The following is a 27,073-nucleotide window of genomic DNA, read 5'->3' as shown; positions in this document are numbered from 1 at the left end:
TAGGGATACTAAAATATACAAAGCAAACAATGCACAATTTCTCACCACCTGACTCTCGATGACTGATACAGCCCCACCCGAGCAGTTATCATGGAAACAAAACCAAGCAGCAAGCAAAGGAGTGAGAGAGAGCAAGCTGCCCCTGTCATACTGAGCATGATGTTTATGGCATGCAACACTCTCTTTGGCCAGTTTGGGTCTACTGTACTGGCTGTAGCCCTCCCAGTTTCCTGCATCTGCACATTAGCAAAACCTGGGAAGCTGGAAAGTGTCCTTGGTCGCTTTAGCAACAACTAATAACATCAGTGTATTTGTCAACATTCTTCACAGACCAAATCCCATACTGAATCCAAAACTCACCAGCTACTGAGAGGAAAATTAGCTCCATCTCCCAGCAGAAACCAGGACAGCCCCATTTTCTGATTCAATTGTTTCTGGGGTACTATGTCACAAAAAAAATTTGCCTTTCAAGGCCTAAGATGGTGTTTTGGGCAGTAGCATATTTTACAGGGTATGTTTCTAGCCAACCAGTAATTGCTTCTGCCATGGTGAGTGTGTAGGGCTTGCTTTGATGTGTTCGTGGCAGTGGTTCGATATAGTCAATTTGCCAGGCCTCACTATATTGAAAATCCAGCCATCATCCTCTGTTCCAGGGAGATTTTACTTGTGTGGCTTGCTTGATTGCAGCACATTTCACATTCATGAGTGACCTGTGTGACGACCTCCATGGTCAAGTCCACTCCTCGATTACGAGCCCATCAGTATGTTGCCTCTCTCCCTAGATGTCCCGATATTTCGTGGGCCATATGGGACTATGAAAAGGTGAGTGAGTCTTGCTGATCACTTCTTGGCTGTCTAGAATCAGCTCATGGATAGGAGCCAAGGGGTCTCAGTTTGTGTGATACTGCTGCTGGTGTCGTGTCCTGGTAGCAATTGGCACCAGCTGTTCTTTAACTCACAGCAATCTCACAATGAAGGGATCTTTTGAGAGCCCAGGCAGGGTTGATAGCTGTTTGATCTTTGTGTTCACAGTGGCTACACCAAAAGCCCATTGGTACCCTTTTGGGTGCTTGAAGTACCCTCTCCTGAGGTAGTCTATGCCAAGAATACAAGGGGCCTCTGGGCCAATCACAATGGAGTGCTTTTCCCACTTGTCCCCTGTTAAGCTCACCTCAGCCTCAAATACAGACAATTCTTGGCATCCCCTTGTCACTCCAGAGATCCATATCTGTTCTGTGCCCCTATACCCTGATGACACCATTTTACACTGTGCAGCAGTGTCTACCAAAGCCTGGTCTGACATGCCAGGCCATCAAACTCACACAGTCCAGTATACCCAGTCATCCCTTTCCTCCTTGTGACCAAAGGCAGGGATCCTCTATTGCTGTTCCTGGTCAGAGTATTTGCTATCTGACCCTTGTAGTATCAGACCAGAAGTCCCCTCACCAGGGTCAAGGGAGGTGATCTCAGTTCTTCTATGTCTGGGAGATCACCAATTGCCTTCTTGTGTCACTGCAGTAATTAAGCTGACAGCCTGCTTGGGTGGCCCCTTCTTAACAGCTGTTTTCCCTCTTGGTTCACATAAACAGGCTTCCAGCTTAAACGTGGATTCACCATCCCACTTCCTCATGTCCTCCCCTTGGTCACACAGGAAGAACCAGAGTGCGCCATGTGGCATACACCTGGGCCTCCATTTCCTTCTGACCAGGGCAGGACAGGACTGATTTCTTGGGGCGCCCCGACAGCCAAGGTGCTGGCACATAGGGATGAGGAGGTACAAAGATTTTCTGCAAAGTTTTGGAGCCAAGAAAACACTCTCTCCACAGTTAGTGTATCCATATCCAGGCAATACATCACTGCCAAGCTGTTAGAATATGACGCTGGGGCACTTTGAATCACCTTCCTCCACATGGCCTGGGTGCGCAGGACATCCTCTGGATCTTTGGAGACCTCATCATCCTCTAGGTCACTGTAGATGACTTTGAGCACCTCTAATTCTCTCAGGTACTGGATGCCTTCGTCTGCGGTAGTCCACTTGCCTGGGGAGTTCACAAGATCTTCTTTGAATGGGTGTCTTGCCCTCATACTTGAGAGGAACCATCTCCAGAGACTGCAAGTTGCTACCTCTTTTCCAATTCTTCTCTCAATTTCCCTGTTTCTAGCAAGGGATCCCAGCTGTTCGAGTTCCTTACCTTCCGATTGCTGACTGTCAGCCCCATTATCCCAGTATTGGAGCAGCTAGGCAGCAATCCGCTCACCTGGCTGGCAGCTGGAATCTTTCTGTATGTCTCAAAGTTCTGATGAGGTCAGGGACCGGGTAGTTTCCACTTACTGTCTGAATTCTCTCACTCCTTCCTGCAATTTCTTTGTTGAAGACTGGCTTTTTAATCAATTCTTTCCTCTTCTTCCTCCTGTCTTACTAATCAATGATATGGTTTTCCTTGACCACTGTTTCTTTTCACTACTGAGGCAATTACTACAGTTGTTGTTTGGGTTCCTGCCTCAACAGCAGTCCTCTAAAAGTACAGAATGGTGGCTGGATAAGCACAGACCAGGCCCCAGTACAGTGCTAGAAGCTGCTGGTTTTCACCGGTGCAGACAAGGCACCCTTCTATCAGGTCACGCATTGGTTTGCCAGGACTGTTTGCCTGTTCAGGTGTAAAGTCTCAGGTTATGGGAGGTGATAACCACCCCAGGAACCTGCCCAAATCCTTCCACACACTCTGCCACCCAGGGACCGGACACCTCAGGGCACATTTCAGTATCACCTCACACAAAGGTTGTCTTCTTTTACACCAGGATGACACCAGATTCTGCGAACCCCATGATATCCTAACAGTGTTCATTAGTGGTATTAAACAGCTCACTGTAAGGGGGAACAAAGACTGCATAATAAAACCATTCACATCAATCCCAGGTAGGAAGAGGGAGAGGTATTCCCTCATCCTCTCCACAAGACAGCTCCCCAGCACAGCAAGGCCATTCAATGCTAGGACAAAGCCCAGAGCCATTGTTTGTACTAGCATGTTCCCAAGTTCCCTCATCCTCCTCACAGAATAGCTCAGATTTTATTATTTGCCTTTTTTTATGCAAAAAAAAAAAAAGAAAATATTTTTTTTCAGTTTAGTTAATCCCCTTCTAGTTCTTCCTAGTGCAGGCTTTCCTGCACACAGGCTTTCCAGATGCTCAGCTTTCCTGTGTGAAAGAGAAGGATTCCTTTCAAAATGTTTCCAATTCTCTCTCTACTAATGAACTTCACAGCTTTATGCTTCCATTTTGTATAGAAAAAGTGCCTCTTAAGAAATGATAATTTTTAATCAGGGGAAGCTTCAAGCAATCAAAGAGGTTAAGAAGCTTAATTTATGTAATCAGTTGAAATTTTAGATGTCAAAGGAATTTCAGATTAATTTTTTTCTTTCATCTTTTGGTTAGAGAAGGTCAGAAGTTTTACGGCAAAAAATATTTTGAAAAAACATTAATTTCTTCTAAAAATTCAAATTTTAAAATGTTGAAAATAAGTTTTGAAATGTGAAATGGGTATTTATGTTAGTAAAATCTAAATGTTTTTGGCTCAAAATTACATTTGTTTTAAAAATATTCATATCTGATAACAAATACTAAAAATGTTCAAAGCTATCAAGCAAGGCTTTTCTTTTTGGATAAGCACTGTTAAAACATTTTTAGGAATGAAGGGATTTTCACCTTGCCAAGATTTTTGATTGATGACTTAGCTCAGTGGGGGCTAGAAAAAAAATCCCCAAGGTTTTTGAGTAGTGCAGTACTTCTTCCCACCTACTTACATTTCTCTCTGACCTTCTCATACTCTTTGTTTAAAATAACAGGTTTCCCGATGGTTAAAATTACTGATTTTTTAAATGGCCCAAAAATGTTGCTTTGAAAATAATAATCCTGTGTTTCAGAAGCTCATCCTTTCCTTCCCAGAAAACCTAACAACTTGAGCACTCAGTTTCAAAGGGTATTTAATTGTTAAATCAATTTCTCTTGCTGTCTCTAAAAAGATGTACTTTATTTTCATGAGGCTTTCATAGCTATCTGATAAGACAAATGCAAAAGACCCTCACACCCTTCAGACAGGAGTACTTTTCCAGTTCATAGCATTAGATGAGTTGTTTCTTACTGTGGTGCTGATGGTTTTATCACATGTGGTAGTTCTTTTTTCTTCCTCTGAAACTGAATGTTCCAGTTATATGATGGACATTCAGGTGTGCCATTTTTTAGGCTTTAATACATATTTGAAGAAAACCTCTCACTTTCTTTTGAGATACTTTTGCAGAGGAACAATTGTGTGGATGAGAATAAAGAACGAATGGTTCCTTGAATCCGTTTTCTGGCACATCCATCTGAAACCTGTTTTGCAGAGGTTAAAGCAACACATTATGACTTTTCAGTCTATAGCCAAGTCCCTGAGGTAATAGCTTGCTTTCTGTGCATTTGCCTCGTATTTGCAAAATATCCCCTAAATGACTCAAATACAGAAGAGAAAGAGTGTGTGATGGCTTAGAAGCTTTCTTTCAGCCCTTGATGTCTCAGTTGGGGAGGGGCTAGTGAGTTACGCTCTAATAGTGAAGATTTCTATTTAAATTCAACTGTACAAAGTCCACGTCACTCAACCCATGAAACTGCCCTCCCATGTCAGCTGTGGTATCAGGGGTACTTTGAGAAGCTCTCTCTCTTCTTAGCCATATCAGCGTCATCCTGAACTCAAAACACTGTAGACCAATTGCAGAATAATGTTTATTAATAGCTTTGAGAGTACATAGAAGAGCAGATCTCTTGCTTGTTAATATATTCAACTTTCTGAACTATTTTATCTATTTAAGTGATTTTGCCTGCTACAAGTTCTTGCTCTTATGCAGCTAGGAAGCAGGGTTTGTGCTTTTGAAATATTAGGACTGTGGCTGTGTTGCCTTACCATCAAGATTTCCATGCATGGTGCTAGAATTACTATGTCCTGAAGGATAAATATCAGATAGTTGTAGAACAAAAGCCACTTGAGAAAGATCATAAAACCTCTGTCAATAAGGCAAACAAGTGTATTAAAGGCTAGTAGTTCCAGGGGACTTGAGCAGGATGAAACAAAGACAAAATTTGCTGTGCAAACTGGTGCCTCGGTTGGCTGTGCTCTGAGACCGCGGGTAAGGATTTGGTTCTGCTCTTCACGCGCGTTGTGCTTTCAAAATGTCGCAAGGCTTTGAGAACACACCCTGACTTTTACGTTTCTGATAATTCTAAGATTTCTCTACAAACACTCATTGTTGCACCTCAGGAAAAGTGTTTCCTCTTACATTGAGTAAATTAAATCATTTGAATAGCTTAGCAGAAATACCTAAACTCTCATTAATGATTGGATGCTAGCAGTGCTTTCTTCTTTCATCTCTTTCAATAAATCTTGTCATTTATAGCTCCATAATTCTAACAAATTCTCAGTTTCTGTATAAATTGATGCCTTAGGAGCAAAACGAAGAAAAATAATGCTTTATGTTTTCTCCTTTCTACCTGAATGAATACAAATGAAACTCTATAATGAAAATATCTGAGTGGATTTTGCTCAGTCTTATCAGAGTGAACCCTGCGTAATTTAATTAACTTTATTGCATGCAATTGAAAGGAATATGGTTTTTGATCCCAGATACTGTCTCTCAGATCATCTTGTGAATTCAGTGTTAACCTTGCAAGGGGAAGAGAGGCATTGTACTTTTCCACTGAGAGAACCAGGAGACATTTTGAGAGCCTTTTCTAATCAAGTGGACTAGTATTATTAGCAAACCTGGTTTCATCTGCCAGTTTTTGTTTTCTGTTGTGTGAGGTATGCAGCACAGTGGATCTTGCTGCATGGCAAGAACTTTGGCAGTATTATGTCACTAATGTAAAAGAAATAAGTACAATGCTTATATATTATGGTAGTAAAATAATAATTATTTGTTTTATCATACTACCATCTACGAGATGAGACATATCAATTCCCTATCACAGTTTTCTGTGTCATGTGTACCCAGTGTCTTCTGCAGGTACGCAGTTTGAGATATAAAAACAAGTGGTTTTGTTAGGCGTGTTTGGGGTTCCCATTGCTTTTCCATGTTAGAAGGATACAGACATATTTGTATGTTGATAGTATAAGGCCATATATGACCTGGAGGGAGTAAAAGAAAAAAAGAAATCTGTGGGAAAGCAAGTTAAAAAAAAAAAACAACCAACCTTTTATCCTGATACATGCCTTGTTTTGTTTTTTTCCCTGTCTATTTCCAGTAAAAGCTTTTCTGGTGTCTTCACTGAGGTAAATGCTGACCTTTAAAAATGACCATTCAATGATTTCTATAGCTTAGAAACTGACTGCTTTCTCTCAGGGTAAGCAAGATCAATACCCCTTTTTTCTACCCTTTTCTATCCCTTTTCTCACATTTTCTTCTTTTTTTCAAAGGGCTTTGAAATAAAATGAATAATCATACAATTCTTAGACTCTTATTTAAAAGCATTTATATTAATGATTTAAGAACAAAATGCACTTTGGGAGAAACATAACAGAGATATGCAACTATAAAAATCAACTGCTGTTTGCTGCTTTGAATCTGTGTTACAGAGTAATGTTGTTCTTTTTTTTTTCTTGTTAAGTACCAAAGCATCTTCTGCAATTCTAATCATTAAGATCATGAACAAACCGAGTTATTCTCTTGCCATCTACAGAGTTTGAGACAAGCCTTCTCACCACTGAGGAGAAAGAGCTGTAGAGGAATGTTTCTCAGCTAGAGTGGCCTAACTGTAACACACTCTTCTTATGGAGGTCAGGGTACTTCAGTAGGACCAATTTCAGGCTGCCTTACAAATACAGTCTATACATAATAGCCAATCAGAGGAGCAAGACAAAAGAGGTGGAATATACATAGATGGGCAGAAACATGAAACGAATGGCTCTAACACTGTTTCATCCGTTGGAGAATGACAGGAAACTTCAGATATTTGCAAGGAATTGAATTTAATCTGTTTCTTACACTGCAGTAGTGTGATTTTGTGAAGCACTCAGCCAAGCTGTGGAGGGAGAAGAGAGCAAAGCACACTTTTGATTATTCATATTATGGTAATATCCAACCCTGTGCATCAATAACTTATGATAACAAGTTAATTACATATGCTAATTTAATTTGTGTGAATAGACTTGGGTTTTTAAAAGCATCCAGCTGATGCTCAGCTGTTACAAGTGTCAGCTGCTCTCAGAGTAGTTGTGCTGCTTGTTTGGGGATTGGCTGGCTCGTAAGAGCTGGTCCCAGCATAGACAACAAAATTCTGTGCCTTCCTCTGCAGTCTGATTAAATATCCCCTATGAAGAGATAGCAGATGAAGTTTTCTGTTAGTTTGGGGAGAATCTGTGTCACATCGAAAAAAAGAGAAAAGGCATTGTACAAACTGGGAGAATGGCTTGAGAATCAGTAGTAGTACTACAGCAGAGAGTGCCAGCTGGGGTGGTGGTGTGACTGCTGGGTCTCTGCTGGGGAGACACAAGTAGCTGCAGCTGAGGTTCAGCCCTGGTGCAGAATCTCCTCACCTCACAACTGAGCGCTCTGTAGCACATCAGTGTGCAAGCTCCTCATTCTGCAGCTGGAGTGGTATGTTAGAATTGCTACCTTTGGTGTGCCCCAACACCAGTGTACATCTCTCCAGAGGCAGCGCTTTCCAAAATTTCAAATTCACATTTGGGAAGAAAAAGATAGGTACTTATTCCAATCTATTCTATTTAACTTTCTCTACCCTCACCTTCAGGCAGGAGCTGTGGGCCTTGCAGAGTTAACAGCCCTGATATATACTCTGCGTGAACTACTACTCTACTTGAATTCTGCCTCCTCTGCAAAGTTAATTTAGTGTTTGACCTTAATTCCTAATAGCTCTGCCAGTGATTGGAAAGACAGAAGTAATGATAATAGTGCTTTGTCAACTAAAGCATCGAGGCTTGTCCTAATACATCCAGAAACACATGGTGGCCTGTGTAAGAAGAATTTAATTTTGTTTCTGTTTTCAATTACCTCTAAAGCCAAGGGCTACTGAGTATTTTGGTACATGACGTGCAAGCTCCTTTATCACTTCTTCAGATGCCTCAAAAGAATTAAGGTTCTTCTGCACTTATTAGCCCCCAAGTCAAATTTATTCAGTGGAACAGGAACATGCATTTTGGGCTGGAGGTCATATTACATTGATTAGGAAAGTGGAAGGAAACCTTCCAAAGCTGTACATCAAAATGATGTGATTAGCACACTTTCCTCTATCACATCGACCTCTGACACATTCCCATGGGTTTCTGTTGAAATACTCATCTACCAATGGGGGAGGGAATTAGTAGCATCCAACTATTTGGTTGTCCTAATGTGTAATTTCTGAACTCCTATTGAATGTTTATTATATCAGTTGAAAATTCTTGCAAGGATTTGAGCTCTGTGAATGGGCCCCAGAGCCACCACTGAGAGGCCAAGGTGCACTGGGAAATTGCATGGTTCTTTTCTGTGGATGAAACTCACAGATTTCATTCAAAGTCTTACTCCTTCCCTAGAACTTGTGTGTGTGTGCGTGCATGCATTATTTTCTCTATTTCAAAGAATTTCTGTGTAACACTCACCTTGGTACGTCACTGTGGCAGGCAAGGCAAATGGAATTGTTTGGTAGAAAGCAATTGGCATTAGGACCTATTCTTCCTGCCTCATTCAGGTCTCTAGGTCTACACTGAGAGGAGTTGTAGAGCTCTCTGTGTCAGAGCTTGCAGAAGCACAGTCATGCTGGGGAAACCTGTCAGGTTGCATCACAGCTCCCTCATGGCCTCAGGGTCAGGCTTCTTTTGAGTTGAAAGAAGGAGAGGTTGCCCAAAGACCTTTTTATGGCAGGAAGATGGGAGGTGGGCAGGGTGTGTGAAGAGTTTTGCCATCTCCTTTGGAACAGGCAGAGTCAAAAGGTTTTACAATACAAATGTTAAATGTAAATGTAATAGTTTAATAATAACTTATGTTGTTGTGCACTGTAACTGCCCTTTCATTTGCAAGCTTTCATTGTATTGTCATTCACAACTCAACCTTTCCATTCATGCCTATGGGCATATCCTCAGAAAGTGAATAAATTGTAACTTATTTTGGTATTTCTACTAGCTCCTATACAGCCTCTAATAGTAGGGTAACTGATACTCTAATGCTCATCATTTTTGGAATGTGCTTATACCAAGATTTTGAAAGGAAAACAATAAATAACTTAGCACATATAGTCAGGTTATGTAGCCAGTTGGTTAAATCCTCCTGAGCTGACATGTGAGCTTACCCCTCACAGAGCTGTAACAAGCAGACTTCCAGGTGATGCCGCTGTTGTACTGGGTGACATAGTGTCATCTGGGAGTGGGAGCTGGCCGGGTGTAAAGTTAGCCACATCTCTTCCTTACATGCTGCTGTCTACGGAAATTGACACAACTTAATCGTGTTAGCCTAGTAGGACAGACAGCCCTGCTACGGACACTTAATTAAAGGTAATTTCCTAATCAGCCAGCCTGATACTTGGGAATACAGGGCACTGGTACTTAGACTGTTTGGAAATGCGATACCTTCAAAGAGAAATAACTAAAATACATTAGAACCTTTTTTTTTTTTGGCTATTTGATTTGTTTGATAATAACTTCCTATTTTCTTCAGTTTTTCAAGTTATTTTATTTTTTAAAAGCATTTATTTAAAAATCTTTCCTGTATGGTAATATACTTGCAGACTGTTGTTTTTAAGATGATTCCACAATTCAGTGTTTGGTGTTCATCATGGGTGGTTTGTTGCCCAATATGGGTATGGAAACATGCTTCTGATAGGATCTTTCAGACATAAAATAATTTATCCCCAAATTCAAAGCCTTCTGTTGTTTGTGAATTCAGCATTCGGATAACAGATAATGCAGCTTGAAAGAGCTACAACAATTATTTTTCCAGATTTGTAAAAATATTAGCAGAACTACTTGACAAATACTGTTTATGAGTCTAATTCATTTACAACTGTGCTAAATCTGAACTCTGAACCTGGACAATTTTGTTACATACTTGGCATGTTCAAATAAGATTTTTTTTCAGGAAATTAATTTCTTTTCAAGTACTTTCTTTTTCACAGATTTTTCCAAGGGTGAGATACATAGTTCAACTAAAAAAATCACTTCACTTAATACTCTGTGCTTAGTTTTTTACACTGTTTACTTAAATGTTATTGAAAAGTGTTGCCGTCAACCTTTTCTACTGGAAGAGATGTCCGTTGATCTTGAGTTATTGCGTTTTAACTCATCTTTGGTTACTCTGAGTGACAGAGACATTGTTTTCCAAAGACAAAATGCATTACGGTGGTTTTCTACTCAATAATTTTTTAGCCTTTCAGCGCCAAAGATTCAAACTTCACATATATATGCCTTAGCTGTTTGATGATACTTTTAAATTTCTGTAGAAGGTATAGAAGGTGCTAGTTCAATTAGTCCAAGATATAGCAGAATAGATCAGTAAGTTGCAAAAATAAACTTGCAAATTATATCTGTTAAAACCATTTACCGGAATAGTTGTTTTTGAACTTGTATTTGCAGTCCCAATGGGATATTAGGTCTCTTCCTTAGACAATGTTTTGCAGCTGTAAATGCCACTGCAACCTGGAGCCAAACTAATTATGGGTATTGCCAGTAGTTATTAATTTTTAGGTGCAGTTTGATAAGCTGCTGTGATGACTGAGAAGTCAAATGCACAGCATCCTCTGACTCTTTGGTGAAAGCTTAATCCTTCTTTCTGCGATGCCTGATCAGCGCTTGTGAGGAAGTGCTAGGAGGATGTTTGACCAGTGGCACCAGAGTATTTTGAGGGCTGATCTCTTTTGTGATGAGGGAACATCTACAATCTCCTGAAAATATCTGACACTGCTAGAAGGCAGAGTGCTCTGATCATACTACGTGAGAGACTGACATAGAACAAGATGGGCTAAATTTTGTGCTTAGTGGAAGCTACCTCAGAGAGGAGTGCCCTCAGTGCCTCCTGTGTTTTGCCTCAGGATCACACCACAAGGAAGGGGTTAAGAGCTGGGATCTTAGGTTAATATGGGAAAACTCTTGAGGAATCACAGGATCTGGTGGGAAAAAAAAAAGGATTCTTATGAACATGTGCTGATTATGTCTGTTTATGTGATACAAGTTCACAATAGCTTGATATAATAATCTTGTACCCAAGATTTTCCCTGATTATTCAAGTTGTTCAGACAAGGAGAAGCTATTTAGCTGTGCTTGAAAAGGGAGACTTGAGGGCTTCACTTGTTCATTTATCTTGCCCTGTTCACCTGGAGATCAGACTGCTGTAGTGCTCTTTGTATGAACCTTCTTGGGCTCAGGATGACCTGGACACAGTGAAAGAGGAAGTCTTCCACTTAAGGAGAAGTCTGGGAGAAGGCATTGTGTGAGAGAGATGTTTGCTAGGACAGTACTAGGGGGAAATGTTGGAAAATTTTGAGAGCATGACAGATGGTTACACTGATTTTTTTTTTCCTTAGTACACACTAGGACAATAACTGCTTTGTAATATGGAGGTAACTACACGTATTATGAGGGGGATATATGTGATTCTGGATACTAGAAATGGTCCAGCCTTGGCAGCATGAGCAAGTTTACCCATAGTAAATTGGTAGTTTGCTAATTTCAAGGTAAGTTTTAACCCTCCTAGACCTCTATGTTGCCATGTCTACACTATTTTCTGTACCTAAGCCCATCTGCTGCTAGCTCCAAAGTGTCTTTACATCCTATTAATTTTAGTGGGTTAATTTTTCTTCCTTTCTACCTTGTTGAAGTCATCAAGCCGCAGGAGAACTGCTCAGATGGGCAGCCTTGCCTGGCCCGTCACTTCTTGGTAACGTGCTTGCCTAAATGTTTTTAAAGTTCTAAACTCCAACAAAAGGAATGAACACTGTGAACATGTTAGAACACACTAATGAATACAGAGCTTCCTTTCTCTAGTGTAAGGCCCTACTGAGTAGAGCTTCAGGCCAAGGAAAAGCAGTACCTTTCGTCTTTGAGATGTTTCTGGCTGCCTTGAGTTTTTCAGTTAACATTCAAGAGGTAGGTTTCAGTATTGCAGACAGGAAAAAGCTGCTGGCTGGGCTGCTCTGTGAAGTCCTGTGGTGCCGGAACCTTTCCCTGTCCTCAGCTTCTCAGACCTCATCTGGCAGAATCTCTGCTGATCTGCAGAAGCTCTGCGGGAAGTTTTCCCTTGCATTCAGGAAGGAGCATGCCCGAAGTCTTGGTGTGTATGGTATCTACAGACTTGATCTGTTGTTATTCTCATTCGCATGTGAATTTGTGGGCAGTGTTACAGAAGAGCTGCTGAGTATTTCAAGTGTTAAGAGATTTGTAGTGTTCAGTTGGTAAATGCTTATTTATTAAATGATTAGTTTTTAAAAAAATCTAATGCATGTAAATTCAAGCAGGCTGGGCAACATAAATTTTCAAAGTGAGTGTTCTGTCGAAATGCAATTCATGTGGCTGATGCTGGCGTCCTTTTTTGTTTGCATCACAAATATAGCAGTGAAAATCTTACTTCTGGGAAATTTGGAAATAGTGAGTACTCATAACAGGCAAGATTGGTATTTGTAAATGTAACCATTTGCTTTGGGAAATCTGATTCCAATTGTAATCCTATATGCATGTTTCAGTCTTACAGATAGGAGAGAGGAAATCAAATTAGCCAATAACTGTATACCATGTGATATATGAACCCATCTGAAACAATTTGAATTTAAATACCCACAGCAACTGCTCATGGACTGATAAAGAATTATCTTTGACTGCATTCAACAAATAATTTTGAATTATGAACATAGAATCACTTGAATCTGCTCATGAACAGGAAGACTTAAATTGAGCTGAATGCATTATTTAATACAAGGAACTCACACAATATTTGTAAACAGTGGTGTATCCTAAGCAGTATCTCCTGCATCTTTTGTAGTAATATGTGGAAGTATTCATTAACAAACAGCACACGGTGATCTGGATTCTCCATTTAAAGCTCATCTTCAACTAGGGGAAGTAGTACAGCAGATTTAAATTTCTACCTGAGCTGAGGCAACTTCAAAAGTCTTGAAATAAATGCAACAAGAACAAGTGTTTCTATTAAGCTCTGTAGTTCCTGGAGAGAACAGCCTGAAAGATTTTTAAATTTGTATCAGTGAAACAGGAAGTTCTTGTTTGCTGCTGTGAAAGAAATTCACTGGTATTGAAGGAGAAACATCCATGTCCAAAATACCTGAATGTTTTTATCTAGATAAAAAAGCGCAACTTCTAAAACTCATCTTTTGCTCTCCTTTTCTGTACTAGTTCCTTTTGTATGATATTTCTGAAAATGTGTATTAGTATTGGTCAATGACCTTCCTCAATGGACACATGTAGTTACCAGACGTAAACACCCTGCCAATAGCTCCTGCTGTGCACTTCTGCCAGTGCCTCCTGACCTTGACAATAAGACTGAAGTGGGCGGAAGTGGGACTGTTAAGGGATTCCTGCCAAACAGCCACAGGCTGCAATTTCCTGAATGCATCTTGTATGAGTACCCTGAGTATACTCAGAGTTCATTTTTCAGCTCAGCATCATGCTTTTATATGGAAGACCTGAGACAAAGGTATTATAAATCGCTACTCATAAAGTGAGTTTTGAAGATCTGCGTTTAGATGTCATCATGTTTAGCTTTTGTCACTCTGGCTTTTTTTTTAAATTTTGTTTTTACAAATTTAGACAATGTCAAAGGAATGACAGAGAAAACTGATGCTAAACATACTCTCTCTGGAGATGTGAAACTGTCCTACACCAAGGGAACCTCACTGCAAAATGGCAGTGCAGGGAGCAACGAAGTCTTCTCATCAGATAAACGTTTTAGAGGCAGATTCCAATAGCAGCCTGGGCTGAAGTAATAGGAACTCTTACATGTGAGAAAGACTCAGGTCTCAGAAGATCTTCAAGACTGGAAGATCTTTCCTGATGCTGTTGAATTGTAGCTGTTTTAGAGTATTATTATGCCCCTCTCACTAGGGAGCTAGCTCTGTAGCTGTGTTTTCCGTAACTCGCCTCTCAGGAAAAGTAAAGAATGTGGATTGAAGGTTGCAGCGCAGAGGTGAGACTGCTACAGCACTGCACCAGCACTCACGCAGAAGCATGTGCACTGCATGCAGGCTACTGCTTTTGATGATCTTACTGGCACAAACTGAGAATGACCTGATTTCCTCTACCTTCAGTGTGGGGGGTATCACGAGGCCTACAATGAATTTTATAAAGACCAGGACATTCACTGAAAGTGTTTGTTTGGAAATAGTCAGTCAAATGCAATCTGCTGTCAGTCACAGCACAGCTTTTGCTGTGCTACTTGTTTACCTGTGTAATCCTTCACTTTTTTGAGGCTGAGGCAGAGATGGATTTGCACCATATCATTGTAATGTTTTGTTAAAGCAATGCTGTGATTAAGAGCACAGATTTCTTCATTTGTTGTAAAAGAATATCCTGTAACTTCAGAGGAGAACTACAAGAGTGGTGTTGATACCTCTACCCCACCAAAATATAGTGAGACTATCGATGGATTACTTGTCCAGAATGTTATTTCGTAAAACACTTGGTAAAGTGAAATTGTTTCACTAAATAAAGACACAGGTGTGAGGAAGCCACCATCCCTTCCTCAATATTTGTCAACCAACAATCGTAACAGTCATATGAGGATGGTGCTTTGTACATTTGTGATGCTATATTTTTATATACAGCTTTTCAAGATTTATGCTCTACATATAAAAATAATAAATTTTTCTCACTACAACCATATTGTTCAAACTCGCATTCATATATGATTTTGTTAGAAAACACTGATTCATTCATTCATATATGATTTTGTTAGAAAAGACAGTTTATTTAACAACTATACATTTTCTGTATGTATATTCCTCAAAAGTTGTACATGAGCAGACAGAGGACTTTACAGCATGTGTTTGTAATATATCACCATCAGGTTAATATGCTTAGGTTCATTTTTTTGGGGTGTGCAGCTATCCTGAATCTTCTCAGCAGAGTTGTTAAACAACTGTGAAGATTTTAAATTCTTAAAACAGAGTACTTCAGGGGAAAAAATAAAAAATTATTTTTATAGACATTGTATGACATTTGCTGGATTATTAGACACTTTTTTTTTTAAATAAAAAGTGAGAGTACAACTATGGCATAATGGAAAATAGAGCTTTTTTTTTTTTTTTTTCAGAAACGCAGACCATCGAAAAGCATGACCTGGCTTTTAAAAGAAAAGCCATTACTTCAGTGGATTTAAGATTAGGCCTTGTATTGGAAAAATGTGAATCTGGGATTGTGATACATTTGTATCAGAATACAATGCTCTCTGACCAAGTTCTTCAGTTATTCCACACATGGAGCGTTTCATGTTAAATACCAGATTTGCTTATTTGAGTATATTTGACCTTATGCGGGATTTTGATTTAGTAGACTGATACAGCAATGCACTGAAATCGCAATACAAATACAAATTACATTTAGAAGAACACAGCAATTGACTATACAGATGAATTACAACACAAAAATGAGTCGCATTACTAGCCTCTTATGATATGCTCACTGTCACAGTGCTGGACATCACCAGTCGCTGGGAAGGAATGTGAGCTAAAGCCAGCTCAAGCCTTTCTCTCTTCAAACTTCTCTTTGTTAATTGCTTAGCTTTGGTAGTGTGTTGGGTTGAGCCATGTATACAATCCCCTGTGCTGGTCCGGCTAACTCAGGGAGACATTCACACTCTTCTGCTTAAGTTTTCATTAACTGCTTGAGAACAATCATTCACACAATCAGTTGATCCACGCAAGTGATATAGCCATTTATCTAAAACGCTGCCCTCTGATGCCTTTTATATTAGGTTCAGCTTTCTTTGCAACAGTGATGGTCAGTGGATTTTGACTGAATTGGGTGGTAAAGTGTCTGTGTAATAATGCCTAACATGTTTTCAGATGCAGAGAGAGGAGTATTTTTAGATGTGCCTAGCTATAGAAAATTTGGGAAAATAGACAAAAAACATTTTTTCCTGGTGAAGATATTTCATAGTGAAACATGTTACTGTATTTTCTGCAGAGAAGAGTTCATTGCCACAGTAATATTTTTCTTCTATGTGAATCTCCAGTTTAAAATCTTTTGACCTTTCTAAAGTCAATCGCAAACCTCCTGTTAGAGTCACTGGAGGAAGATCATACCATTAGCACTAAGAAACAAAGCGACAGGACATTCATCTAAGTAATTCCATTGGAGTCTAATGTTGACTAAAATAGAAACTTTGGTAGAAATCAACTTAGTTTCTTAGACATTCCTTCTTTTTTAAAAAAACAGTTTTCATATATATTTGAAAAATTTTATTGTTGCAGACAGAGCTGAACTTCATTCACATGAACTTCATTTTGTCTGTTTACCTGGGAATAGGTATAAATTGTAAAGCAATTGAAAAGACTTAGGGCTCATTAGGTCTTTGTTCTAAAGAAATTTTTAAATCAGATGTTATGTAATATTGTTGTTGTGGAATTAATACACTCATAATAGAAAGCATCATATATTTCAGTTTCAATAAGTAAAGGAGCCTGTTACATTTCAGTAAGTGAAACATAAATGGCACAGGTCAAATATAGCTGAAACCATGTTCTTCTTGTCATTGGCTTATTTCAGATAATCCCTACAAACATTGCCATGCATAAGGTGCGACTGTGCTTTCGAACTGATGCATACATATGTCTTCAAATTCCTTTCTTTCCAAAGCAAAGAAGTAAGTGCTGCCTAAAAGTCTCATGATATTTATAGCTAGGGTTCGTCAGTGGAATTATGCTTGCTTTCCTGTGCTATGAAAATCTGGTCCCAGGAGAGCATTGTCCGGTGCTGCCCTTCTAGCCACTGTCACCATGAAATGCTTAGGAATAATTGTCTGCTGTGTGCAGTGAACTGATGAGACTTGAGGCTGTGGAGATGGGCTTGGAGTTCCTCTGTGAACAGCCGTTGACACTGGTGTCTCTTGGAGCTGCTCTTTTCTTACGACTGGCATGGGTGTTGTCTCCGTTGTTGGTGTCGAACACCACTGTCATGCTGGACTCCATTCTGGACACAGCGTATAGGCTACTTTGCCGGGTGGGATGAAACCTTGCTGCCTTGAGCTCTAGCTCATCATAGCTGGACACCTCGATGAAGGGGCACCAGCGGAAGGCTTGCTTGAAGCCAGCTCGGAACCTGGGAGGAAGGATGCTTGGTGAAAGCCTGTGCTTGTGAGAGCCAGCCACAGCCTTCATCTGAAAACATATGCCATGCTGACAGGAAGCTGACTCAGCTAATTATCTTGCCCCTTATCTTGCTTGTGTGAAGTTAGTGGGAGTTTGCTTGCTTAACATCTGAGTAGGGTAAAAAAAGACAGTGGTAACAGCTCATTTCTCTTTCTGATTTCCTGTATACTTTCCCTGCATTTTAACATTGGTATTTTCCTCATACTCAATTTCCCTTCCTCTGCCATGCCTGAATTAACAAACACCAGCTTTCCTAGCACTGTCTTCACAGAACTGTGTGATTTGACCTTCGATGACATCTGCACTTATATTTTCATCTTTTCTCTAAAATAACATTCCAGCTTCCAGATTCCAGTATCCTTGCTGTGTTTCCCTCTCTAACAGAGAAGCTTAAATGGGAATGATTTAATAAATAATAATTATTTATATAAAAAATTTGGAAAAAAAATTGTAATAGTTAAAGAAGACCCCAGAAAGTTAAACACTGAATGTGAACAATGTATAAACAGGAATTTTAAGGCTTTAGCGCATTAGTGCTTGCAATATTCATAAAAGGTTACTTTCTATTTAAATTAAGAAGCAGAGATTTACTGTAAAGACTATTATTACTTTTTATGTGTATGCATTTCCAGAATATAAGTTAAATATATTAGAATAACCATTTGCTGTATATTTATGTGTAACGTGAAAAAGAGCACCTTTTCACCTAGACCTAAAACTTACCAGACTTTCTCACTTGTCTTGCTCTCTTGTTTTGTTTCAACAGTCAGACGTGTTGTTTATTGTGTCTGTAAGCTCTTAGGAGCAATGGTTCAGCTGCCACAGTGACAACTACAGATAAAAATTTAGATTAAATTTTCCGTGCAAGTTGACTGATCTCACAGAAATAACTTTCCTTCCTCCTCAAGTTTTTAAGTTTGCTACAAAGATGTCACAAGATGACAACTGAGCAAGTAGCTTGCTGTTCAACATTCCTCTGTATACATTATTAAAAATATTGAAAGAACCTCTGAATGAAATTGATTTAGTGAATGAAGCTGGAGAACCTAAACATCTTTATACCGGATTATTTTTGTCCTCACCTTCTCTCCTCTTTCTCATTCAGGGCATTATTTTTCTTCATCTTGAAATAATGCTCTCTTTATCTAGATATGTAAGTAATATCCTAATTAGCCTGGAAGATGCGGCTGGGATAGGTGGTATAACTCCATCTGATACTAGGTCCAGCAGAGCTAGCAATGCTGGATGAATTGATCTGACTCTCAGCAACAGGATGAATTGATCTGACTCCCAGCAACAGGCTGTATTTTCCTACTGCATAAAAAGGAAGAAGACATTCAGGCTTCTTGATTTCAATATGGAAATTAATTATAAGAATACCTTCACCAGTATTATATTCTAGCATTAAATTCTGAACAAGGTGATCCTTAGTGTATCTCAAAATTATGAAATTTTTGTTGATTTGTATTCTTTAATCTAGATGTTTAATTTTGCAGTGTATGAGTGTTCACATAAGCCACATCCGAGTTATTAAGTTTTTATGAATAACGTCTTTTGTAACTCTGCCATAAAAAGTTTTTTAAGAAAATGGTAATGTTTTAGGAGGTTTATGGCAGTAACCGAGAAGGAATGAGGCCGTGGTTCTTCCTCGTCTTCCTTCCTTGATTTGCAGACACTAGACACCCAGTAAAATCTGGTTTCTGTTGAAATTAATGGGAAATTCGCCATTTGAGTTAGGATTTCATTCTGGCATACTAAAACTTTACCTCTTCTTTAAACAGTTGTTAATGGCCAAAAGGGACAGAAGGCTGTATGAAATCAGGTATTACCTTGACATTTTAAAAGACTATGAATGTTAAGCATCATAAGCTGTCCTCATCAAGGAGGCAGACTCCAGTGTTTTTGCACCAATAAAAACTCGGCAGGATTGGGTCAGTTCATTCTTGATTAGATTCCTTTTGATGAATATTGCATGATCTTTACTGGGGTTTTATAAATATCTAACAAAATTGATATAAAGCTTGTCAGCAATTAAACTTGACATTGGCTGCTCATTCAAAAGAGATTTCAAATAATATTGAAGATTACTTATTCAATACTGACTCATACTGACTGAGTTTGTGAACTAATTCATTGTTCTTCATGGTCTTTATCCAGTAATACCAGAAGAAATACTGAAAAATAGGATGGCTACTATGATGATTGTTTAGATCATGGTCCTACAAGATGAAATGAAAAACATGAGTTCATTCTGCAATCCAGTAGTCTCAAACTGCCAAATATCCATAAAATCTCAGCAAACTCAACAAGGGCAGTACCTTTGAAATTCAGAGCATAATGTGTTGCTATTAAACAGTACTGTAATTTACTATTGAGTAACAAGAATATAAATATTTGGTTTATTAGCCTGTTACAGGCCTCAGAGCTCAGTAGAAATCTTCTAGTGAGGTATAAAATACACAGTAAATCACATTTTATATTATATCCTTCCAGTACTGCAAAACAAATTTGTGGTTACAATTAGTGAATATACAGATTGCACTGTATATCACTAATGACTGTCTTTACTTCTTTATTTTAATGTTTTGCAAGCCAAAAAAAAAATTAAACTGCTATGGGTTTTAAATTTTAAATATGGCAATGGGAAGGGTTTATTTCTGAATACTGAATTTGCTCTGAAATTTTAAGTAGACGAAAGTATTTACTGGAAGTGCACATTTGGTTTTTTGGGATCTGTTTCAAGTACAAACCTAAAGGAAGGTTTTTTGTTTTGTTTTGTTTCCCACTAACTGAAAACTGTTCAAGTGAAAATTCTTTGTCTTTTATCCTGTTTAAACCATTTATATTCTCACTGAAGTTATGCATACCAACTGTTTCATAATCACCTCTTACCTCTTATTAAGACAGCAGTAGATGATGGGATTGTACATTGTAGAGCTCATGGCAAGCCAAAAACTGGCCAAATAGATTTGCTGAATGTATTTCCACCGATTTAGTTGTTGATAGATCCCAGTAATTATGAAGTAAATATGGTAGGGTAGCCAGCAGATGGCAAATGTCAGCACAACCACAATCATCATTTTTACCACCTGAAAGAAGGAAGTAATAATGCTATTTTATAATATACATTGGCCTTTTTTTTTATTTGGACTAGCTTTTCAACATCCATTAATTATTTTCTTGCATTTGATTATTAAAGTTAGTCAAAGCAAAGACTACATAATTTTCAAATTAAAATTAAATTATAAATGCCTTTATAATTTTCCTTTTAATCTTACTTTCCAAAATTTTTGTTTCTTTTTTTTTTTTTCTTGGTTGCAGATCCTCCTTTTTCTAAGCAAAATAACATGAAAATCTTTTCTTACTTTATTTGTATTGATTCTTCCAAGAAATGTATTTTCCTTATTTATATCTGGCTATCTAAAATACTACTTTTTTTCTGTACACCTAGTAATGGAATAAGGTTACAGGGTGTTTTATTTGGACACTTCCTTTTGGTCTTTATTGACCTTGATGTCTTTTTTTCTGTTGTGATCTGCAAGTATATTCCTTGTTCCCAATTATTAGATGTGATTCCAGTAAACACTAGGTTATAGGAAATGAGCAATGGCAGTATCCTCTTTAATGTCAGAGGTTAACAATTTCCTTGGCTGGTGATCATTATTTGTTGTTTTCTGCAAGCATTGTAACAACATCCGTTAGCTTCCATAGTTTCCGTTAAGCACAAATGAAGAGGAGCTCTGTTTTGCGCTTGAAACGCAAGAAAAAAAGTTGCGAGTCATGTAAAATTTTCACTCTTGTCTTTCCCTCTTCAGCTATCTTAAATACTAGCCCAGCTACTATTTGCAACACAACAGGTCACATTTTTACACAACAGATTTTCTTTTCATAGGTAAAATGAAACCAGACATGATAGATCTGTGCTGGGAGGTCTCTTGTTCATGTGTACTGTGAATACTGGAGAATAATAGGAATTACTATCAGGAGTCCCCTTCTTATCTCTGTACAAGGTGCCATTTCCTACTGTGTGTAGTTTTGCCAGGAAAAAAAAAAGAGCTGAAATTTCCCATTCCTACATGTCTTATGTTGATATTTTTATAAAATTTCAGCTAATATAATTACATCATTTTACTTATAAATATGGTGCTATCCTTAACTCATATTACAAATTCCTGTGAGAAACATAAAGCAATTTTTCATTTAGTTTACAAGTTTTTCTGCTGGCTGAAACTGTACTGTACAACGTTTTGCTTATAAGAATTCTTATTATTACTGATACATATACTGTTATCACTTAAAAAGGGGCATCTGTCCCACATACAACAACACAATTAATAGTTGGTTCTTCTAAAGTGCTTTTCATCAGTTAACTGTAAATCATTGCAGAAGAAAGATCAGTATTATAAGAGAAGGAACACACCAAAACCTTTGGTGACATCTGTGTGCCTGTATCTAGGCATGTGAAGATGTATATGGGACTGAATATGAGAGGGTTTTGAGGGGAGGGAAGAGGTTGTGACTGTATGTGAATAGACATTTCTGGACTAAATATATCTGAAATGATGCCATGAAAATATGTTGTCAAACCACAGTCTATCATTAAATGGCATGCCTTTTCTACTCCTTTGGACATAACTTCCACTGCTCTTCTGCTGGGGATTTACCCTTGTGCCTTGCATACATTGTGCAGGTAGAAGATTTAACTTCATAGTTTAACCACAATACTTAAGCTCTCTGTGCATTGATTTACAGGTGCACTTTGCTTGTTGCTGTGTGTTTATAGCTGCCAGGAATGACAAGTATTACTTCAACATCGTTCAGGATTTCTGTAATTTCAGAACACTTGAGAGTCTAATTACTTGCCTTGATATTTAATTAGCAAGTCTTGCAGTACCAGCTGTGCATGTGAAATTATTCCTAGAATTATTTATCATCAAAATATCGCAGGTACTAAATGGAAGGATTTGAGGCCTGATTTTTGTCTCCAAATTTTCAAAGTGTAATCAGGCAAATCCATATTTATACTGAACATTTCATCTGTATACTGCTTAAGAACTGAAACAGTGGAGCTTTCCAGCAATAAATGTAGTTTAATCTGGTTGAACACTGTGTCACTCATGCCCCAGAGGTGCTAGAAATCACAGTAAGAGTGTAGGTTGACAGTTCAGCATACTAAATTGTGTTAACAACATTTTCAAAAGGAAGTTGTTTGTCTTTTTTTTCCTGAAATCTGGGTTCTTATTGGCCAATTTTCTGTGTTAGATTAAAGGGCAAGGCAAGCAGTGCTTCAAGAGTCTACTTAAAGGTCTCCTAAAGCTAATAAACCTTCACAGGCTGTACAAACAATATCTTTTTGATATTAACTGTTGCACTCAAAAATTAACACAAAATGAATTCATTTTTTGTTTAACCCAAATGCAATATTTCAGATTTTCTTCAGGGAAACGGAAATCTCCAGATTACTATTTACTATGACCCAAAGAAAATAAACTAAAAAAAAAATTGTCATAACTTGAGGCAATTTGATTCTTATTTTAAACCTTTTAACTATTTTTAAAAAAAGAAATTTTCAATGAAAAATGACAAATCACCCCCAGAAGATCACATCTTTTCCTGCAAGGTTACTGTATGACTGCAGTTCTTGTCCATTTCCTTGGACTTTCCAGTGTTATGTTTCATTTCTTGATGGTATCAGTAACTATGAACAGAACCTGTCTTCAAGGTCTATAAACCCAGGGCACCTTGATTTTACTTGGTGTAAATCCTGATGAATGAGTGCCAGTAAACTGTTAAGCTCAATTAGGGCACAGGGAAAATAAGTGGAACAGGCTAAGTATGAATTTGCCGCAAAAGCTTGATTGTCTTTTCCCAGTACACTGTGATGTTTCCCTAAGAAATCTTCAATGACTCTTTGCAGGTTCAACTGCAGAGAGCCTCAATGTTGTTGGTTTTTTGGGGTTTTTTTGAGCACTTAGACCTGTGGCTCTGACAATACAAAGTTATTTTATTTTGTTTCTTTTTAATATGACTGTTCTTTATTTTTTGAGATATTACCATTTTTCAATTGCTTTATCCTCTGCTCTGTGTTGAATAGAATGTATTAATAAGGGTTTGCTCTCGTGGGTTAGGAAACATTTCTAAAGCAAGAAAATGAGAAAATTACTGTATTCAGTTGTGCTCATTGTCTAGCTCTGTTCCTGACACCATTTCACCGTGGAGCTTTCCAAAATACGTGATTGCATTAACATCACCAATCTGTGTCCAAGTGGCACCATTTTCCTGTGGTGTTCAGCTTAGTCTCCCTTTATGTATTGTGGGCAGCACGGCCGGAGGAAAGCAGTGTATTTCTGTTCCACGACTTTTACTGATAATGAGTTGTACTGAGTCTCTCAGTGGTGCAATCTTTAAGCTAGATTTGGAATATGGGGGAAAAGAAAATATTTTCTATTTTGATTATCATCAATGTGTTCTGCTGATATTGATGTACTATTACATCTAAGAAATCTATGTCTGTAACAAAGTTAATTTATGTGCTTTTTAGTCTTGCCTATTCCTTTAAATCCTTCCTCTCTGAGTAAGAAACATTCTTTCATTAATGAAATGTATGTAATGAGAAAAAAATTATTTAAAAGAACAAAACAGACATAAGTTCATTGGAATTTGAGTTTGTAGGTTTGCTTTTGTTGTGAAGCTAACAGATTCTGCTACACTCACAAAGAGCAGCAAATACAGTCATTTTTTTCCCTTTTGTTTTTATTTGCATGAAAAGTAGCTAGAAAAATTAGTCTGATTTAGATGTAGCATTGAGAACAGCTCTTGAAAGACTGGGAATAAAACATACTTTTCTGAGAGACTCAGTTGATGCTGGGGGGCTATAGCAATTCACATTGCAAGGCATTGATTTGCCATCAATACCTAAGACTAGGCTGGGGAATCATTTACTTTTCAATCTGCTCTGCAGCTCGTTATTGCCTTTCTAACTCATCTTTGACACTGCTGCTTCTACAAGGTCAGGAATTTGACTTCAGATTTCATTTGCACCAATATCACACTCTATAGCTTCATTAGTTTCAGAACTTTTCCTCCTAGGCGTTATGCAGATGTAAATGAGAAGCAGAGCAAATACTTCAATAACCTATACAGTGTAAGAATGCCTTGGTTTACCCGTTCATGGATATTATTTGTCCATGTGTATATAATTTAAGTACAGTTCATAGATAATCTCCGGGAGTCATAATATGTTTCTCTTTCTGCCCTGTGCTCTTTTGGAAGAAGTAGAATACCAAAATAACATTGCACAAAGTATTTTTCCCATGTTAGGATGCAAATCAGTAAAGCCACTTCCCAATCCTGGGAACATATGTGGTGTTTGTGCACTAAGTGCCAGAAAGAAGGGACCACCATCATGTCTTCTGCTTCCCCACAACACTTAGTTGCAGCAAACTATCTTTTGCAAGAAAATCAAGATTCAGCAATAACTCTACTGGTATTAGTACAGGGATAGGACTGTTTTCTAGTAAAAAAACGCCAACAGTTAAAGCTATTCTTTTATTGCCATCATGATTATGCAATAGTAGTAACATCTTTCCTTTCAAAGGTCGAAGCAAAAGTGTTTATTACCACCTAATAAAAACAAACAAAAAAATGTTCCTCCAGTCCTATTTTAATTTAATTTAAGTTGAAAGGAAGCTGTTAATGTCAGTGATGCCTGAGGCTTACAGTTTGCATTTGATGCACTTAGTTTATTTTTGGGTTTTTTTTCGCAAATGATTGTACAATGTTATGAATTTATTAGAAGAAGTAGACTTGTAACTCACATACAGAACTTTTGGAAATGTTTGGTCAGTAAAAAGGCATTATATGCTCTGGTCAATTATTCTTGCTAAAAAGTATCAGGAGTGTCATTGTCCTGACAGTATCTGCTATTTCTGCCTTTGTGCAGATATTTTAGCATTACTTCAGGTATAAAGTATCCACACTACTTGGCCATAATGGTCAACACACTGATCATTACTGCACTGGTTTGATAGTCCTGTGAAATAAGGTATAAGATGACCTATGCCAGGGTGGCTGAAGCTGTTTTCTAGGAAACCTGCTGCAAAGCCTGTAGAAATCAATGAAACACTTTCTATCCACCCCAGAAAATAAGTAATGACATAAAGATGCTTCAAATAGGTTGTTTACAATGTACAGAAACTTTTAAAGCCTTAAGTACATGAGTTAAAGAATTACATTTATTAGATGAGGGTATCAATAGACAAAACACAGACAACCCTCTCTGTGTAGGTGATAATTTTCACCTGATTCTAAAAAAGTACATTTAGAATATTGTAGGTTCTCTGCAGTTCAGCTCCTGCCACCATCTGTAATGTCTCTGGGCTTTCATCTGGTTTTCCCCTTTGAAAAATTTGTGCTGTAGCAGGAGTTTAGTTAGGTCTCTCATGGTAAGTCTTAAGGAAGGAGTCACACAGCCTTCTGCTTTAACTCAGAAAAAGACATGCTGAAATTATGTTTTGTTTTTATATGAATAGCAACATGGAATGAGTGTAAAAGCGTGTAAGTGCAATACTGGCACTGCAGTTCTGCTCTGCTGGATTTACAGCTCTTGGCACTGTGGTCCTCCAAAATGACTGATCAAGTTTCCTGGACTTACCACCACACAAGTGCTGGGAACTATTTCAGAAAGCTCAACAGACTCAAAACTCACGGTAAAATTGATTTGTTCATGATTTCCAACAGAGACTCAAGGAGGAAGAGGCTTCCTATGAGCTCTCTCTGATCTGTGTTTATATATATACAGAGCTATACACATAGTCATAATTTAGTATATGTAATGGGATAACTTTGCAGATTAGATAAGATGCATTTAGAGACAATAGAAGACCTTTTGAAATTTTCAAGGTTTGTTTGTATGCTGGTGAAAGAATTTGCTTAGAAATTAAAGAATATAATTTCTTCTGAAGGTGGGATATTAAGGTTATATATCTGGAGGGTCAGATCCCAAAGCTGAACTTGGGGAGAACTAGATAGAGGTAAGGAAGCTGTCTTAAAAGAAACAAACAAAAAAAACTAAACAAAAAACCTCCATAGTTTAAATACAGGGACTACCATCTCCATGCTTAAAATTTAACCTATGAAAGAAAGGCAGTTTTGGTTTTAATTTTTCTTTCCAGTAGCTATCTTGATTTTGTTATTAAGGAATGTGTATAGTTCAGTTCAGCAATGCATTTAAAAGCACACTGAGTTCACTAACATCAAAGTGGTTTGTTGAAATTTTTGGTCTGTTTAATCTAGTGTACTTCCATTCTTAAAAATGTGAGGCATTACTAAACAGAAATTTTTGCACTAGGACTGTGACTAGAGTTAATGTTTCACATTAATTTTGTGCTACAAGTGTTCTGAGGTATAGAATACAGAGGGTAAACATCAGAGAAATTTTACGTGCACAATCCTGAACCTACCTGTGCCCAGGGGGAGGAGCTCCTGTGGCAGGTGGCTGAGCTGCAGGAGGTGGTCAGGAGGCTGCGGGACATCAGGGAGCTGGATACTTGGTTCCAGGCAGGGTCTGCACCAGAACCGCAGCATCCAGTCAACCAATCAACCCCCCCCCCCTCCAATGACACACAAGGTAAGCAAGCAGGCAGAAGATGCCAATGAATGGAAAGTCCCTTGCCCCCCCCTTGCAAGGGCAAGGCACAGCAGGAGGAAGAAGCAGCTTCCCCAGAACCCTGAGGTGCCCCTGCAGAACCGC

The 27,073-nt window shown here is 38.3% G+C and overlaps 1 protein-coding gene across 1 annotated transcript in view; it reads right to left on the bottom strand.

The window, feature by feature from the left end:
• Nucleotides 1-16,959: 16,959 nt before the first annotated feature.
• Nucleotides 16,960-27,073, bottom strand: part of TACR3 (tachykinin receptor 3) — a 40,861-nt gene continuing 30,747 nt past the window's right edge. Inside the window, exons 4-5 of the mRNA XM_086746506.1 lie at nucleotides 20,215-20,411; nucleotides 16,960-17,272 (exon numbers count right to left, since the gene is read on the bottom strand). Of these exons, the coding sequence (XP_086602632.1) occupies nucleotides 16,960-17,272; nucleotides 20,215-20,411 (510 nt within the window). The remainder of the gene's footprint in view (nucleotides 17,273-20,214; nucleotides 20,412-27,073) is intronic.

Source organism: Chlamydotis macqueenii, chromosome 4, assembly GCF_036417535.1.
Source record: "Chlamydotis macqueenii isolate bChlMac1 chromosome 4, bChlMac1.mat, whole genome shotgun sequence".
In the NCBI taxonomy this organism is placed as follows: Eukaryota; Metazoa; Chordata; class Aves; order Otidiformes; family Otididae; genus Chlamydotis; species Chlamydotis macqueenii.
Note: the sequence above shows the minus strand (reverse complement) of the source record. Positions and strands in the feature narration are given on the sequence as shown.